Genomic DNA, 19,670 nt, shown 5'->3' with positions numbered 1-19,670 from the left:
ATATAAAGACAAAAATCGGTTAAAAGTAAAAGGATAGAAAAATGATATACCATGCAACACTAATCAAAAGAAACCTTGAGTGGCTATATTAATATCAGACAAAGTATGTTTCAGAACAAAGAATACTACCAGAGAAAATGAAGGTAACTTATTTAGTCAAGAGGACACAATCATCCTAAATGCTTATGTATCTAATGACAGAGATTCAAAATGCCTGAAGCAAAAACTCATAAAACTGCTAGAAGAAATCCACAATGATAGTCAAAGATTTCAATACTACTCTTAATAACTGATAGAACAAGTAGGCAGAAATCAGTAAAGACATAGAAGATTTGAATGGCATTGTTAAACAACTTGACCTAATTGACATTTATAGAACATTCCACCCAAAAGCATTCTTTTCAAGTGCACAGAGAGCATTTATAGATCATTTAATCTGTATTAGGTAGAGGCTGTCATCATTATTCCCATTTATAATCCAGTAAACAAGGCCTGAAGAAGTTAGATAATGCTGTTGTTAAATGTCACAGCTGGGCATTGAACCCAGGCTATCTGACCCAGAACTCTTTCCTAATCACTAGGTTCTATGGCCTCGCTTGAGCACCTGGAATAGCTCAGGTCTCTATGACTTAAAATGCAATCCTTTTTAAATAAACAAAGCAATGGGCGACTCAAATAGCATTCTCTAAATACTACTTGGAAAGGAAGTACCTTCCCCCTTTCCTCTCATATTCCCACTCAACCCAAATGGCCTGTCTGCTTCTTTTAAGTGACATGACTTATAGGAGTCATAAACTCAGGTTCCACAGCCGCTGGGGCTGAAAAAGAAGACAGTTGCAGACGGTAAAAGGCTCACGGGAGGGAGCCCGCTCTTCTTCAGGCTGCGTCCATGTTGAATGGGTGGTCTAACACCACATGAAAACAGGGATCAAACTGCCTTTTTACTCCTCTTTAAATGTCAACGGCTCCTTTTCCAGGAAGAAAACACGTCTTTATTAAAATGAAGCAAAGACTCCTTAGCTCATGGTTGACTTTTGCTTATCCTCTTATCTCTGTTATTAGTATCGTAAGGCATATAATAATTACAACCATGGAAAAACTTTGTAATGTTTTCCAGGGTGAGGTTTCCTTTTTTATTGGAGAGAAATGACATAGAGGGGACCTTTATAATGGATCTATGGCTGAGACCTGACAGATGGCTGTTCTAGCGGCGGAAATGTGAAATGGGGATATTATTCCGCTTTACCGTGCATGCTAAGCGGATGATTCACACTGCTCAGCAAATGTGAATCTTAATAATAAAATAATAAATCAGTCTTGTCTTTAATATGAATTCAATATGGCCCATTCTTTTCCCACACCTCTGCCGCCCCTCCTCGTTGTCCTTTCTGCTAGACTTCCAGGCTGTATGTATTCACAGCCAGCTTTCCTTCCCCTCCACCATCGTTCCAGCTGCAACCAGTGACTACCCAGTTCTTGTTGTCTGTGTCATTTCCCTCAACAGCCCCTTTCCTTTTCCTCCAGCTTCTGCCCCTCCAGCTCTCCCTTCCCTCCCTTCTCTGCACGGTCCCTGAGGAGATCAAAGGGTGACATGGAGGCTACGGCCCCGCTGGGAGGATTTTCCAGCTCCCCCTCCTGGCTGGGCTGAGGTGGTGGGGCTGAGGGGACCGGAGGCTGGGCTGGGACGTCTTGGCTTCGGGGAGGGGGGCGGAATTAGGAAAGAGGTGTCTGAAGTAGCGTTGAACACAGTAGAGAAACAAAATTCCCTTTGTGCTAGTTAGAGTGGTGGCCCTCAGTTTGGGTCCTTGCCACACATTCTCGAAAGCCATTGTTTACGCTGGGGTTTGCTAGGTTGGGAGCAGCGCCGGCGGGCGCGGAGCTGACTCTGGAAGCTCTTCCCTGGTACTGAATCGACCCTAGAATCAGTTGAGAGAAAAGTCACCCTCCGGGGGGTGCCCCCAGAGTAAAGGAGGGGGGACGGCAACTGGCCAATCGGGAGGCGAGGCCGAGCCAGGCTTCCCCTCCTCGCTTGTGAGTTGCGAACAGTGGAAAGTTGGGAGCCTCAGTCGCTGGCCCGGCCGGATTGCAGCGGCGGCGGCGGCGGCGGCGAGGGCGGCGGGACTCGGGCCGCGGCGCCGCAGGCTCAGAGCTGCCCCGGGGCATGGACCCGGCGCGCCGCCGGCACTCCGCCACTCGCCGCCCGGGGCCCGCGGGCAGATAGCAGTCCGGGAGGAAGCCGCGTCCAGACAAAAGCCGCCGCATCCCTGCCCTGCCCAACCCCTGGAGGGATTCGGGTTTGGTGCCTGTCCCGGTCCGATTCTCAGCGCCCAACTTTTCGCTAGTTCAGAGACTGCGAGAGTCTGATGAGTCGCTCTGAGAGGAAACCCTCTGCCTGTTGTTGAGGAGGACTAAGCACAGTGCTTAGGCGCTCAGGAAAAACAAAACAAAACAAAACACACAGGAAAAAAAAAAAAAAAAGAAAAGAAAAGAAAATGATTTCCTGGGAAGTTGTCCACACAGTGTTCCTGTTTGCTCTGCTGTTTTCTTCCCTAGCCCAAGATGCGAGCCCCCAGTCAGAGATGAGGGCTGAGGACATTCCCGAGGGGGCCTCCACCTTGGCTTTTGTGTTTGATGTGACGGGTTCCATGTATGATGATTTAGTTCAGGTTATTGAAGGGGCTTCCAAAATTTTGGAGACGTCTTTGAAAAGACCTAAGAGACCTCTTTTCAACTTTGCCTTGGTGCCCTTCCATGATCCAGGTAAGGGAAATATTTATTCTCTGTATTTGCTATGTCTCATGATTTCATTATTTCTTATACTGTGAAATTGTTTTATTGTTATTAAGTTTCAAAACCATTTTTTTTAAAATTGTGCAGCTGAATACGGTTCTAACAAAGAATTGCTTGCTGGCGTCTGGGTTTGCTCCCTGATACCTACTTAAGTCTCAGGCACGGAGTAGATGGCTTGCTTAGGAGGCTCGTACAGTGGTCCCCAAACCTGGAAATGTGGACTTACAGAAACCAGAACCAACAGTCTTCAGCAGTGACATCAAAATCAGCGTTAACTGACTTGTATTTTAGAGCTAAAGCATGTTTAATTGCAAAGGCAGACTTGGACACGAGTTGATAGCAACAGTGCTTTAAGAGCTAACATCTAGGTTGAAAGCACATTCTGAGGGGGAAAAACCTGTTGTGTGAGACACAAGGAAGCCTGTAAGTATTAACTACTAATGGGACTGAAGGTATGAAAATAAAAGAGAAAAACCATTCATTTCAGAACTGAATCTATTCATCTTTGCACCCGGTGATCATTTGTTAGGTTCAGGGATGGGTTTAAACATTAGGTCCATGTCTCATGCAGTAGAAATGCATGTAATTCAGTATGTCTGTGCTTTTTAAAGGTAGTTGAAGTGAAATTATTTTCTGCCCTAAAGCCATGGGCTTCAGCTGCTTCTCTGTAATATGATCCTATTTACTTTTGGCAGTTTCTTTTTAAAGTAGCACCTCTCTGTGAGGCTTATAGGAGCCCTCATTGTCATCACTGAGGGTAGCTTGCAGGGCTTGCTGTCTAATGTCCACCTGAGTTTCATTAGCACAAGTTGCTGCCCAGTTGAAGAAATAGAGCAGTGGTTTCTTAAAAGTCCTCCCCCACTGTTCTCCCACATTTTTCCTGCTTTTGAAATTCTTCCTTCACTAGAAGACCTTGACTCAACCTCTTCACAGTGAGAGCATGATATTGAGAATCTCAGATTCTTTGCTTGTGCATTTGGCAAAGATATATGAGTTCAAATTATTGCTAGGCATTAAATGTGTATTAAATGTGGTTTATATTTGAATAAAGAATCGAATGGTTATTTACTGTCTTGGTGAGGCACTTATATGTTGTGATGTTTCAATTTATTAAATGTCAAGATGCCAATTGTGATGTAGTTCGAGGCTTTTGTTGTTTTGGAATAGCCTAAATATGTTTCTTCTATAGGGATGAATCTAAAGTCGGCTAAAAAAAAAGTAAAAATTCTTTTCTCTAATTAATGCCACAATTTCCTTTTCTCCAAAGAACTCTTATAAAATTATGTTGCTTTAAACAGAACACAAAAATTACCTCAAGTCATAAATGGGAGCTGGAGTATCATGATATTTTGAAGTGATATGAAAAATTACGGGACTGAATTGTATTGTGGTGTGCTGCCTTCCAATTGTTACCAAATGGGAAAGTTTGCACACTGCTATAGTTGACCTTCCTATAGTTTAGCAATCATGATTTAAAGTGGGGGAAACTTGGCATGCTTATAACAGATGGCTAATAAATTAGAGGATTTTTTAAATTAAATTATGGGACAAAATGGTTAACTAGTCTAAATTGGTTTCATAAAATTAATTGTATATATAATTTAACAAAATTATTAATTCTATTTCCATTGTGATTCAAAGTAGAAAGAAATGGCCAAGTATTTATGCTATTGAAGACTATTTAAAAATATTTTTGACTCTAAAGAGAGAAATAGAAATTAAAACATACTATTAACTTAAAGTTAGCATTCACTCTACTAGATTGTAGTACTGTATTTGTGTGACATTTTCTGTTTGTGTGTGTGTGTGTGTGTGTGTGTGTGTATAATCATTGAGTTTTTGATTCCTTTGTAGTTCTGACTGATGATCAGTTTGTAATGACAAGGAAGGGCCTTGAATGGGAATTGGCTGTTTTAGTGAGTGACATTAGAAAAGTCAACTTACCTTCTGAATCTTAGTTTCCTCAACTGTAAAATGAAAGAATTGGATTTGAATATCTCTAAGGTCACTTCTAATGGTGACATTTTTTTTTTATGAGGTCAATATAACTGAAATAAATTTAATATTCTTGGATAACACATACACAAGTTAACAGAAGGATATCTAAAGTATAAAAAGCTTTCTAAGGCTTTTATTTCCAAAATATTGTGATATCCTCAAAGGTACAGACAATATATTTTTGTTTACTAATGGTGACATTTTATAACTCTGTTTTACATATGGTTGTTTTCATAGTCCCTAACACATATTCCTATGACTGGGTGATACAACTGACATAGAATTATGCACAAGAAATAATGTGCAGAATTTAATAAAAAAATTATATTAAACCTTGAATACGTATGGCCTTTTGACATCTACTATCACATTTAGCTAGATGAAATGATGGATAAGTTCTGGGATATAGTCCAAGGCTTTTGACAAAAACCTTTAGAATTTTGCAGTTGCTTGCTTTGGAGCCCTACATTACAGTTTAGAGCAAGGTGTGTTTTTGCAGGAGGGGTAAATTTAAAACACATGGGGAACATAGACATGGAATAGGAAGGATGTCTAACAAGTTGAAAATGAGATGATAAAACCATTCAGAATATGTGCATGTAGGAATCATTGTGTTCGAGAACTCTGGAGTAGGAGGAGATACCAGAGAGGATCAGGGGTCAAGGAAAGACAAGTCAACTTTTTGATTTTGATGTTAACTATGGTTAAGATAGGTTTTCCATTCTCCATAATCACATTTACTGCATTAATTTTTAACAGCTTTATTTGAAGTGTAATTCCTTTACCATATAATTCATCCACTTAAAATGTACAGTTTGATATTCATAGATACCATAATCAATTTTAGAACATTTTCATCACCTCAGAAAGAAATACGGTACCCTTTAGCTATCAGTCTCCTATCCTATCATCCTCCTCCCAGTCCTAAGCAACCACTAATCTACTTTTCTGACACTATAGATTTTCTCCTTCTGGACTTTCACATTAGTGGAATAATATTATATATTTGGTCTTTTGTGACTGGGTTTCTTTCACTTCAGCATAATGTTTTCAAGGTTCATTCATGTTGTAGCATATATCAGTACTACATTTCTTTTTATAGCCAAATAATATTCCATTGTATGGTATACTAAATTTTGTTTATCCATTAGTCCATGATGGATATTTGGGTTGTTTCCACCTTTTGAAACATTATTGTGAATAATGCTGCTATAAATATTCATGTACAAGTTCTGTGTGGACATATGTTTTCATTTCTCTTGGGTACATACCTAGAAGTGGAATTACTGGGTCATGGTAACTCTATGTTTAATTGTTAGAAAAACTGCCAAGCTGTTTTCCAAAGAAGCTGCACTATTTTACATTCCTAGCGACAGTGTATGAGAGTCCCAGTTTCTTCACAACCTCACCAACACGTTATCAAAATTTTTTATTCTTATCTATGAATTTTTGCTATGATTTTTATCTAGCACCCAAAATATATTCCTGTCTTCCTCAGAACACAGTTTTAAGGAGGGCTGATGGTCTCTCTTTGACTACAACTTCTTTTATCCCTCCATCTCTCCTTTCCCCTCCTCTCTGTAAGGCAGGTACCAGAGACAGAAGGAGAGAGAATGGCACAGTGTATTTTAACGAGTTGCTTTATAAAAAGAAACGTTCTCTTCCTTCTTCTCTTCCACAATCGTGTCTCCACTTTCTTCCCAAGATATCTTATGCCAGTCTACATTTGTTCATCCATTTATTCACTCTCTTATTATGTTTCAGTCATTGCTTCACACGAAAGGAACTAAACAGACAAAGTCTCTTGCACTCATGGAGCTTCCATTCTATTGGCGGAGGGCGGGGGGAGTCACAGGCAATAAAGAAAACAAAATACATAAAGTATTTTTGATGGTGATAATTGCTATGGAGAAAACAAAAAGCAGGAAAAAGGCATAGGGAAGCCCCCAATTGAAAAGGTCACATTTGAACAAAGATTTGAAGGAGGTGAGGGAGGAAGCAATGAGGATATCTGGGAAAAGATTGTTAAAGGTAGAGGAACAATACATGAAAACCTCTCATGGCAAGAACATCCTGACATGTTCAAGGAACCGTGAAAAGACCAGAGTGTCTTGGACACACTAGTGACAGGAAGAAGTTAGGAGGTGCGGTCAGAAATGTGATGGGGCCAGTTCAGGAAAGAGCTTGTAGTCCACTGTGGGTTTGGCTTTTACACTGAGGGAGATGAACCATTGTAGTGTTTTGAACAGAGCAGTGACATGATCTGACTTATGCATCCACATAATCATTCTGTTGTTGGAGAATAATCTGATGTGAAAGAAGGACAGAAACAGGGAGAATAGGCATGAGACTACTGTCAAATTCAGGCAAAGGTGGTGGTATCTCTTGCGTGAAGTTGGTGGCTGTGAAAGTTTTGAGAAATAGTTGGACTTGTTTATATTTTGAAGATAAAACCAAAAAGATTTAATGATGGATTGGATGTGAGGGCTTTGTAAAACATAGAAGACAAGACAGGTTCTGAGGATTTGGCTTGAGTGATGCTACAATTTCTGTGTGTTTTGTCCCCACCAAAACTCATGTTGAAATTTCATCCCAAATGTGGCAGTGTTGGGAGGTGGGGCTTAGTGGGAGGTGTTTGGCTCCTGGGAATGGATCCCTCATGAATATATTAATACCATGTCTTGGGGGTGAGTTCTTGCTCTGGTAGAACTGGATTAGTTCCACCAGAGTGGGTTGTTAAAAAGGCACTGGCTTCCTCGGTTTCTCTCTCATCATGTGATCCCATTGCACATGCCTGCCCCATTTTCTTCCATGAGTAGAAGCAGCATGAGGCCCTTACCAGATGCAGCTGCCCAATTTTGAACCTTCCAGCCACCAAAATCATGAGCCAGATAAACCTTTTTTTCTTTATAAATTACCTAGCCTCTGTTATGGCAACACTAAATGGACTAAAACAAGTGAGTAGAAGCATAGCATGGCCATTTACTGAGATGGAGAATGAGCGACAAGTAGGTTTGATAAAGGGTGAGAGGATGAGGCTTTGATTTTTGGATATGTTTAAGTTTGAGGTGCCTTTTGATACCCAAATGGAGATAAGAAGACAGTTGCATATGTGAGGTTGGAGTTCACGGGGAGAGGTCTTGGTCAGAAATATAAATTTGAGATCCAAAGAGGTACATATAGATGGTATTTAGGACCATCGGACCAGATGAGACCACTAAAGGACTGACTATAAATGGAGAAGAGAGGATGTCTGAGGACCCAGCCCTCGGACTTTCTAATGTTTAGCGGTTAGAAAGATAAGGATGAATCAGCAAAGAAGCCCAGGAAATTGAAGTCAGTCAGGGAGGAGAAGAGTATATTATCCTAGAAGTCAAGAGAAGAAAGTGTTTCAAGGAAGAAGGACTAATTGGTCAATTAAAGGGAGGATTGAGAATTGGCTAATCAATTTAGGAATGTGGAAATCATTGATGACTCAACAAGAGTAGTTTCAGTGAAGAGATAGGAGTGAAAGCCTGTTTGAAGAGAATTCAAAGAGAATGGGAAACCAGGAATTGGAAATCTTTGTAATTATATAGCACAGCATCTACTGAATGGTTGCTTTGTTCATAAGGCTAAAACTGAGCCTAGTTTTGATAAATGATTCAACCAGTATTTTATAAAGTACAAATGTACTATGGTAGAAAGAACAGCCAATTTGGAACAGAAGACTTGTGTTCTCCTTATTCTTGTCATTTAAGCAAATCATTTAGCCTTGCCAGGCCTCTGTTTCTCTATCTATAAAATTAGTACATTGGCAGGTTATTATTAAAGTCCATGATTTTAATTATCATAATATGGAGAATAGTAAGTGACTTCAAAGAGATTGAAAGTAGCAAGGACTTGATTCATTGGGAGAAATATCAGCATTACACATCTTTGTGTATAAAAGTTTCATGTTAATAAAATTCAGAAGCCCTCAGTAACTTTGTATGATTCAGCTGGATCTACACGGTGTTAAGAAAACCCTTGAAACCATAATGAATAGAAAGATTTTTACAAGGAAATATTGTACATTTATACCTTGAAAAACCTATCCATTTATATGAACTGAACTTCAAATTGAAATGTTGTCAGTTCAATATGTATAGGAAAAAGAGCCAAGAAGCTATTAGTCTCCCTTTGCCTCTAGCACATCCTACAGGAAGAAGGATTTTTATGAGCAAAAGGATTGGTCTGTTTTGTCCAAGAGAAATCCAGCTGAAGGGAATGCACTAAAATTTAAGAGTGAGCGACTTTGGTTGGACAATGATAACTTTTGTTTCTCAGGATGATTAAATACTTCAAACTGATAGAGTGAGTTCTATATCACTGGATGTTTCCTGAGTATGTGTAGAGATGTTTTGGTATGAATAATAAACACTTTCTCCCAAAATATAAAAACCAAATTTTGGTAAGTCAAATTTTTTAAATATACAGGATGTTTCCTATTTAACAGAATTCTCTATGATGCCTACAGAATGAAGGGGATTATTTTCTTCTTGTTGTTAAGTTGAGGAACAGCCTTCTACATAATTGTTGATAAATCGGAATTTGGCTTTGCTTATGGTTTGTCTCTGATCAAAGAGACAATGACCATTCTCTATGGCCTTTATAATTCTGCTTACTCACTTTTCTTCCTGACTAGAAATTAAGGTTCTTGGGCAAGGACTGCTTCATTTATCTTACAGACGCACAGTAAACACTCAAGAAATGTTTCATGAATGAATAAATAAATGAATGCTGGAGTCAAGAACCAATAATTTCTCTGGGTATTTTAATCTTGCCTTTCATATTTATGATTTTACTATTTAAATTACAAGCAAAAGTATAAAATTTACAATATAATAATTTGCTAATTTGTCCTTTTTGGTGATAATATATCCCCATCCAAGCTTGAATATGAAATGGAAGGATCATTGTTTCTCAGATGATGCCTGAATCTTGGATAGTCATTGAATATTTGTATAGCAGGTGATTTTGTCAAGGATTTATACACAGTCTGGATTGTCACAGCTGCATGGTATAAGGCAGTGTGCCTACCTTCCGATTTTAACTGGATTGGCTGAAGGAATGTCACGACAATTAACCTAATTTCCAAGGAGTACTATGCAAACGAAGGATCCATCCATGCATAAATATTCTCACAGGTCTACAGGGATTCTCAACCTTGGTTCTGTCTTTTCTGATAATCTCATGAAGATTCTCTATTACTCTGGAGAATAGGAAAAATTTAGAAAATGACTAATATTATGTTAAGGGTAGGGTGAAATGATATCAACTTTCCCTATCTTAATGCTATTATCATGGTTAAATAAAACAATATATGTGAAAGTTCTTTAAAAGTGCTATAGAATGAATGGTGTTGCTCTAACTTATTGAATAACTCTATGAAGACTGAACAGGTACTGGAGTGAAGCCAGTTATCAAGGAAAATAGTATTAATACAACTTTTACACAATAATACTAAAAAATTAGCAGAAAAAGAATCTATTCGATGACTTGGCTATTAACCAACCTATAGGCAAAGGATTATTCAAACCAGTTCAATTATAGCAGCATTCTAATACACTTAATTTTTGAGAAGCATGCATTCTTTGCTTTAATGTCCCCTTGAGCCACAGGCAACTGCCTCATAATTGGGAAGCCAGCAGAAGAATTTAAAAACCCAAAGGAAAGCTATTATATTTATTCATTCATTCACTCTTCAGTCAATTATAGACTTCTTACCATTTGTCAGGGATTATGCTAGGTGCTCTTGATTCAAAGACAATGAGGCATAGCTTGCAAGAAGCTAACAGTCTATGAGAAGGAGGGTGAGAGAAATAATAATATAATATACCACATTTTTAAAAAAAATACAGAGTCTAGCTATGTTGCCCAGGCTAGGTTTGAACTCCTAGGCTCAAGTGGTACTCCTGTCTCAGTCTTCCAAGTAGCTGGGACTATGGGTGCCCGCTACCTCACTTGGCTCATTATATATTTTATAGCAGAAAAAAGCACAGGGTGGTGTGCAAACCCAGAGCAGTGTACCTGATCCTGAATCAAGAGAGTGATGGTCAGCAAAGGTTTCCTGGAAGAACTGTGTCCTGGACTGAAATCTGAAGAAAGTTCATGAGTAAAAGTAGTTTAATCAAAACATTAGGGAGTTTGGATTTCATCCTGAAAGCTATTGGGAGCCTGGAAGGATTATAAGTGAGGAGTGACATGATTGGGCTTTCATTTTAGATCTCTATCTCTTAGATGGATTGGAGCAAGGGAGTCCTTAGAGCTGGGAGATGAAATATGAGGCCATCACAACAATTCAGGGGGGAAACATTGAAGTAACTTGGGCGTAGGGATAAGGGGATGGGATTCTGAGCTATTAAGAGGGTCCAATGGACTGGACATGGTCCTAAGAACATGAAAAAAAGGGAAATATGATTGCCTTCTGGAGGTTAAATATGAAATCAGCATACAATGGATGAGAAAAGATATGCAAAGTTAGCTTTAAGAGGCAATGTTACTCTCAGGCCAGTAAGTCTTGATAGTGAGCTCCTTATACATTAACTTGTCCAAAATGAAATACCAACCTAACGTGTATGAGATCAGCAATGACAAAAAGAGTTACAGAAACAGACTTAAGCAGTATACAACCAAGTTCTAATGAGGGTTTAGGATGTTATTAATAGTTCATTCTATACTTGAATAACCAGTCCACCCATTAGTAATATTTCCAACTGTGGTGATAAGACTGTTTATCCTTATAAATATGTAATGATGTCATTACATATTTGGATCATGCTGTTAACTCTCCTTGTTCTGGTTGCATGCTCACCATGCTTCCTGATGATTTAACCTCATGCACTTTCCTTATGGGGAGAAAAGGCTCTGGTTAGACTGGCACATATATCAGGTCCACCAGACAGTTATATTCCTCATTGGTAACTCATATTTTGGCATGCCAGTTGTATACGTCAGTCTCTATTGTTTAAAATATTCTGACAGTGTCAAGTTCAAGTTTCTGAATTTGCAAGCCTGAGAGCCAGTCTTTGGTCAATGATGCTGAATTTATCAAAATAAATGTCTCCCTGTGTGGATCTGTTTGGGTAGCCTGTCTGTCTCTAGGTATCACTCTTCAGCATTTCCAGCTGTAAGTGTTAGTATAAACAGTGCCAAGTAGCTGTTCTGTCCACTTGAAACTTATATAGATGACAGCTGAAGCCATCGGAATAAATGAGATCATCCCAGGAGAGCACGTAGACTGAGAAAAGAAAGGAGACAGGATAGAAATATAGAAAACACAAGCATTTAAAAGACAGCTAGAAGAAAGTAAGTTCGTAAAACATTTTGGAAAAGAGAGTCTAGGAAAATAGGGAGAGAAACAGGAATGAGCAGTGTTTAGAAATCTAAAATGTTGTTAGTTTTAAGCAGGAGACTCAATTCTGTCCATTTATAAGGTTACTGAAAATGAAGGCTAAACAGCATGGAGCCCAAAAGGACAGTTTCATTGGAGTTGTGGAGCCAGAAGGCTGAAATGATGGGTAAGAAAATGGAGCTAGTAAGGACAGTATGTTTCTTTCCTGAAGTGCAACATGGTGAGTTAGAAGCATAGGCTCTGGAGTCCGATGTTTGGGTTGGAAGCCTGGCGCCACCAATTACTTGTATGATTTTCTTTGTACTTCAGTTTCAGCAAAGTGGGGGTAATATTTACCTTCTAAGACTGATGTGGGGATTGATTAAAATAATAGTTGTCCAAAATTTAGCACAATCCCTTCCACTTCCACACAGTAAATTGTCAATAAACATTAGTTATAGAAACTTAAAATTGAGGAAGAACTTTGTATTTTTTAAATGAGAAAGAGGAGAAAATGAATGTTTAAGACCTGTTAGAAAAGAGTTAATAGAGTAGAAGAGATTGAAAATTCCAGAGAGAGACTAGACAATTTAGGGAACTAGGACTTTGAGGAAGCAAGAGGGATGGTATGCAAAGAAGAAGGATTGGTTGTGGGTGAGAGAAGACCTTTGGTTTAGTGACAAAAGAGAAAAGCAGCCATAGGCAGGCATGGTTGTGAACAGGGAGATAGGCAGGGTTGAATTTGGGGTAGCTGTCTCATGAACTCTTTATCTCAAAGAAACAGAAAGTCATTTTTGAGTCACTTGATGAGAGGAGGGAGGTGGTAGAAGGATAAAGGATTTTAGAATAGTGGAATTTTGAAGGTAGAGGCTGACCATGGACACACAGAAGGTTTCTCAGAACTAGCCGTAGTTCAAAATGTGAATTTGTGATTCCTGAATGCTGCCTAGCTATGTGATTTTTCTCCAGAAGCCCACAGCAACCTGGACATAACTGCTGAGGTTGACCATTGGTTTGGTCCAGGATTAGGGTTTTGTTAAGCAGGTGTGACTAAAGAAAGAGGATATGGTTGAGATGGATATTGCTATGAGAGAGATTGTGAAGTGACAGATCATAGGGTCAAATCTGGATGTATTAGTTTGACAAGAGTTGGGATATTGCGTGTGAAGGACAATACGACAAGGAAGTTAAGAAGAGCCAAAGTGATTAATCATAGAATTTAGCTTGGGTAGAAAGAGAAGTTAGAGCAAAGTGGAGATCATGGGATTGAGATCAAGGAACTTGAGGCTTTAGAGTTGAACATGGATGTCAAAATAACAGAGCCTAGAATGGTGAGGAAGACAGTGAGTCAAACATTAAATTTATATTTAGTAAGAATTAGTGAGAAATCTCCAGGAGACAGTTGACAATAATGAAGAAGCGAGAGGGTGTTATAGGTGGCATGTTCTCTGAGTAGAGAACTAATTTACTGAGTGGATAAAATGCTGATCCACCTGCTGACATGAACACATCTGGGGTGTTGGGCAATGAGCAAACCACACTGGCTACAGGGGAGCTGGTGCTATCAAGAGAGAGTCCTATTTCTGCTAAAGCGGGAAGTTGGTGGACGGTTCCTGTGGGAAGATGGTTTGGGAGGTCCCAGAATTTGCAAGCACTTAGGATGGTGAAAGAATGGGTCAGGAGAATGGAAACGCAAAGGATGAGAGTAACAGAAAAGGAGAATGGTTTGCATTTGGGGCAGTGGCCAGAGATGATGGTGATGTAAAGCCGGGTGAGATACACTGGTTGTAAAGTTCTGACTGAGGCTCAGGTATACATTTAAGATACTGATGGGTTCAGGCTCTGGAAGAGCTTGAGCCTGATGAAGTCAGCTATTGGCAACTCTGTCTGAGGGCAGTATGGCTGGCAGATGTTCTCGAGGAAACACCTCATCTCATAAGTCTTGTTGACATAGGCTTAGTAGCATAGTTTTTATTTCTAATGATAACAGCTACCACTTTATTTTTTGAGTCGTTACTATGGACCAGGCACTGAACTAGATATATTCCATGCTTTATCTGATTTAAGCCTCACCAGAAGCTCTAAATGGTAGATCTTTGTTTTACACAGGAGGCAACTGAGCCTTATATTATATGAACTCCTACAAAATTTTAAAAAATTTCCTGAAAAAGAGTAGTTTTCCATAAGTCATTTTTTACCATCTTATTTTGATAAATGTGTGAGATTGAGGAGATATGCACAAGAAGGCAGGGCAGAGGGACCACTGTATGTTCCTTAGGGATGCCATAACTGAGTACCACAAACTGGGCAACTTAAACAACTGAAATTTATTGTGTCACAGTTATGGAGGCTAAAAGTCCGAAATCAAGATGTTGACAGAGTGGTTTCCTTCTGAAGGCGGTGAGGACAAATTCGTTCCATGCCTCTCCCCAAGTCTAGTGGAAGAATCTGGTGGTTTGCTGGCAATCTTTGGTGTTCCTTGGCTTGTAGGTGCATCACTCTGATCTCTGCCAGCATCTTCACTTGGCGCTCTCTTTGTGTGCTGTGTCAAATTTTCCTTTTTTATGAGGCACCAGTCATATTGGATTAGTGGCCCACCATACTCCAATATGATCTCATCTTTATTATATCTGCAATGACCCTATTTCCAAATAAGATCACATTCTTAGGTGCTGAAGGATAGGACTTCAATATACGCATTTTTGGAGGATACAAATCAACCTGCAGCAGATCACTCAGCAATTAACATTAAAAAACCAAAGCTCTTTAACTCTTTTACCAGGGAGACTCATTTTGTTCTAAAATTTCTGATCAAAATGTTTGCATTAGGGAGTATCACGGATTCTAAACTAAGATCCCCCTTTTGGGATAGGAACAGAGTTTCTTGGTGACAGTTTTGGAGAGAGGTGTTAATGTTTTGGGTACTACTTTAGTCCTTGAAATAATTTGCATTTAAAAAATTTGTGATTTTTATTTTTAAGCGTGACATTTAATAAAGCCTTATTGGATCTTCTTTTGGTGATGTTGAGATATTTACTTTAATTTTGAAATAGGGAAAATTATATAGGAGCTAGGAAATCTGGGAGCCACCAAGCCAGGCCTGCAAGATCATTTTTAATTTAATCGGTTCTTATCCCCCTCTACCCAAAGCCACTTTAACTGTTCTCCCTGCTGTTCTCCCCAGAGCTTCCAGAAGGATCCTTCTAAAATAAAAGGAAGATCTCATGATTTCCAACTCCCCTTTTTGGTGTCTGTATTCATGTCATTTTAGCATATTTGCCTCTTTGTTGTTTCTTACATAACAGGCACCCTTACTCTCCAGAGCCTTTGACCTGCTGTTCCCTCCTTCCCCAGATCCTTGCATGGCTTGTATCATTTCTTATGGCTCTTGGCCCAAAATTACCTCCTCAGAGAAGCCTTCCTGACTACCCAGTCTGACATAGCTCCCTACCTGAGTCTGTCCTCTTAACCCACTTTATTTTTCTTTATGGAACTTAGCACTGCTTGGCATTAGAGATGATGTGAATCCATTTATTTAAGTTCTGTCTCCTCTACTAAATAATAAACTCCATGAGGGCAGAGACTTAATTTTCATGTCTGTGTTCCCAGAGCCTCACATAGAAGATTTCTTGGCATACAGAGGCACTCAATAAATATTCATTTAATGAAAGAATGAATTTTTGCAAATGTTCTGTATGTACTTGAAAAAAAATTTGGTCATTTTTGTGTTGAGTTCTACATATATCCAAAAGATCAAACATTAATTATGTTGTTCAAATATTCTTTCCCTTTATTAATTATTGTTCAGTTGATCTATCAGATTTTTAATAAGTTATTTTAAAAATTTTTCACACGATTATGGTTTTGTTAATTTTTCCTTGTAATTCCAGTCAACTTGTGGGCTTAAGCCCATGGTGGTTGGTAGATACCGAGTCAATATTTACCTAGTGAATTGTTCATTTTATCATTAAGTATAAGGTCATCTTTAAAAATACTTTTTGCCTTTAAACCCTTTTTGCTTGGTATTAATAATGCTGTTCCATATTTGGTTGGTATTTCTCATATCTTTTCTCTTCCACTATTTTCAAGCTCTTTTTAATCATGGTACTTTTATTGTGATTATTTATATAGTTAGATTTATTTTCATGATCTCATTTTGTGTTTCTATTTACTGTGATTTTTGTTGATCTTTCCCCATCTTTTCCTGCTATTGAGTTTTCTTTAAATTCTGTTTTTCTCCCTTCAATTGGTTTGGAAATTATACACTGTATTTCAGTTTCTTTTTAAAATGATTATCCTTAATTTGATTGACATGAAATTCATCAGTGTTTCTATGCTTTTGTATAATATAAGGGTGGTGGGTGCTTTATTCTGAACACCTTCCCCCTATTCTCTATAGTATGGTTAATTCATCTTGTTCTTAAACACACCCAAATTAGTAATTTTGTTTATATAGTCAATGTTCATTTAGATCTGATTTGTTTATTGATTTCTTTACTCATTGTTGCTTCTAGTTTCCTACTCCTTCATTTTGGATTCTTCCCCTCATCCCCCATTTTTTAATACATTCTTTACATTCTTAGTAGTTTATTTAGGAATGGCATATTAATAAGAAATCCTTTCAGTCTTTGTTTGAGAATCTATTGATATGTATAGTACCTTAATTCTTGATTCCTAGTTTAGTTAGGTGTAGAATTCTGTACCTAACTTAGCCCATTGAAGATATTATTTTGGTTTTTTTGGACTTCTTTTGTTATTGATGAGAAGTCATCTCTTTCTAATTTTTGCCCCCATTTGTGCTTTCTCTGTGGTTATTTTAAGATTCTCTCTTTGTCTTCCTGTTTCTGCAGCTCCTTATATAGTGTCTAAGCATGGATGTGATTTTGTTTTTCCTGCTTGGAACCTGGTTTACCTCCCCAACCCGAGGACTTAGGTTTTTATTAAATTCTGGACATTTTTTATCTTTCAAATATTTCCTCTCCCCATTTTCTGTAATCTGCTCTTTTAAAATTCTGTTAGGTGTGTTTTAGATCTTCTCCTATTTTCAAGCTTCTTTACCTTTCTTTCGTATTTTCCATTTCTTTTTCTCTCTTTGCTGAATTCTGGGTGATTTTCTCAAATCTTTTATATACCTCTCTTTAGTTCTACGTAATCTACTCTTTAAGCCATCCATTGAGTTTCCAGTTTCAATGCCCATAGTTTTTTATTTTCAGAAGTTTCATCTTATTGTTTCTTAAATCTGCCTATTTTATCATATGCTCTTTGATATTATAGTAAATTTCATTTTATTTCTATTTCCATTTGCAGAGTGCAGCAAATTTTCCCATCTGTTTGGTCTGCTGACTCTCCTTCATTGTGGCTTGTTTCCTTGTGTGGTTGCTAATTGTTGACTGTGAATATATCTTTAACAGGGAGTCCAGTGCTCCTTGGGTTGTGCCCTGTTGGTGTTTCTACAGAGAGGTTTTGCATTTGCTTTTGTTGGGATTCTAAAAGTTGCTTGTGGGCTAATTTTTGGCCTTTGAATTCCTGTACCATACAGCCAATATAACCTTTATTATCCTTTATATGCTTCTGGCTTAGGGTTTCAATTTCTCTTCAGAGATTTTTTCCCCCATTAGAGACCTGGACAGATGGCAAGTTTTCTTGCCAATTTTTTCAGGTTAGTGGGAGGAAGTTTTCCTGATTCCTGTTTTACTGATAGGGCTCAGCTTTAAAGAGGATACTCTATTGTAGCATTCTGACCCCAAAATGCTGATGCTATAAAAATTGTACCCACATGGACATTAAAACTTAATAGCTAAACCCTGTATCAGGGTTTTTGTGCTGCCATGGTGACAACTAAAGTTTACTTCTGTTTTGAGTTCCCATTTTATTTTGCACATCTGGGAGATTTTCCTCTATTATTACCATCCAATCTTGGCTATTTATTAAAAAGGAAGTTTTATATTTTATCCAGTGTTTCTATTTCACAGGGGGAGGATCTTTATGTCAACTTAGTCCATCTTGTCACTGAAAGGTCACTTCTCATATCTTCACACATTTCCTTGCTGGATATTCTTTTCTCATGTCCAAATTTCTCCCATTTGAAAAAAGGTCGTCTTCATATTAAAATATCTAAATCTAGGCCTAGATGATTTCTTAGGAGAGCTTTACCAAATATTCAAGGAAAAATAATAATTTTGCAGAACTACTTCCTAGCAATGGAAAAGAAGGAAACACTTTCCATGAAGCTAACATAACCCTGGTACCAAATATCTGATAAGGATACTACAACAAAGAAAAATTATAGGTCAACTTCCTTTATAAATCTAGATGCAAAAATTTCCAAATGAATATTAATAAACCAATCCAGCGATATATAAAAAGGAGCATATGTAATGACCAAGTTGTTTTTATCCTAAGAATAAAAAGATTAATTTAACACTAGAAAATAAATCATTATAATATATCATATTAGTAGACAAAAGGAAGAAAATCATATGATCATCTCAACAGTTGCATACATAGTATTTGATATAATTGTATATCCATTCATTAGCAGACAAATAAACAACTCTTAGCAAACTAGAAATATGCAATAAATTCTTTAATCTAAGAAATAACTTCTTCAAAAAATTTAAAAATAATCATCACATCTGATGATTAAAGTTTTTACCTTTGCGGATAAAAATGGCATAAAAAATTTAACTCTATACCAGCTACTCAATTTTCATTTCCAACATTCTTTACTTCTGATTTCTCTTTTTCTCATGATCAATTTAGATCAGTTTTTCTATTTCAAGGAAACTGCCTTTGATTTTGTTGATTGATTTTTTGTTTTCTATTTTATTAATTTATGGCCCTATTTTTTTTATTATTTCTTAGCTTCTCCTTTCCTTAGTTTTATTCTATTGTCCTTTTCCTAACTCCTAAATTTAAATGTTTATTTTTACCTATCTTATTTATAATGTAGATGTTAATATTTAAAAGCTTTTAACTTTAATTCATACATTTATTTTCATGAGCCACTTTAGTTCCATCTTAAAGATTTTGATGTGGTGTATTTCTGTTGTCATTTGATCCTAAATACTTTGTAATTTCTATTGTAATTTCTACTTTAACCATCTCTTTTTTAAGACACTGTTTTTTAATCATGGTGAGATATCACCTCACACTTGTCAGAATGGCTCCTATCAAAAAGATGAAAGTAAGAAGTCTTGGTAATTATGTGCAGGAAAGGGAAACCTTGTACACTGTTGTTGGGAATGTAAATTAGTACAACCATTATGAAAACTGTATGGAAGTTCCTCAACAGAACTCCCATATGATCCAGCAATTCCACTTGTAGATATATATCCTAAGGATTTGAAATCAGTATGTTGAATGGGTATCTACAGTCTCAAGTTTATTGCAGCATTATTCACAATAGCCAAGTTATTGAATCAACCTAAGTGTCTATTAATGGATGAATGGATAAAGAAATGTACATATTTGCATAATAGAACACTATTCAGCCTTGAAAAAGGAAGGAAATTCTGTCATTTGTAAC

At 37.7% G+C, this 19,670-nt stretch overlaps 1 protein-coding gene across 1 annotated transcript in view; it reads left to right on the top strand.

Moving 5' to 3' along the window:
• The first annotated feature begins 2,470 nt into the window (after positions 1 to 2,470).
• The window catches only part of HMCN1 (hemicentin 1), a 414,078-nt gene continuing 396,878 nt past the window's right edge, over positions 2,471 to 19,670 (top strand). Inside the window, exon 1 of the mRNA XM_069459659.1 lies at positions 2,471 to 2,760. Within this exon, the coding sequence (XP_069315760.1) occupies positions 2,493 to 2,760 (268 nt within the window). The 5' untranslated portion in view covers positions 2,471 to 2,492. The remainder of the gene's footprint in view (positions 2,761 to 19,670) is intronic.

This window comes from Eulemur rufifrons, chromosome 27, assembly GCF_041146395.1.
Source record: "Eulemur rufifrons isolate Redbay chromosome 27, OSU_ERuf_1, whole genome shotgun sequence".
Classification (NCBI taxonomy): Eukaryota; Metazoa; Chordata; class Mammalia; order Primates; family Lemuridae; genus Eulemur; species Eulemur rufifrons.
The sequence above is the reverse complement of the archived record's forward strand: the minus strand, read 5'-3'. Positions and strand labels throughout refer to the sequence as shown.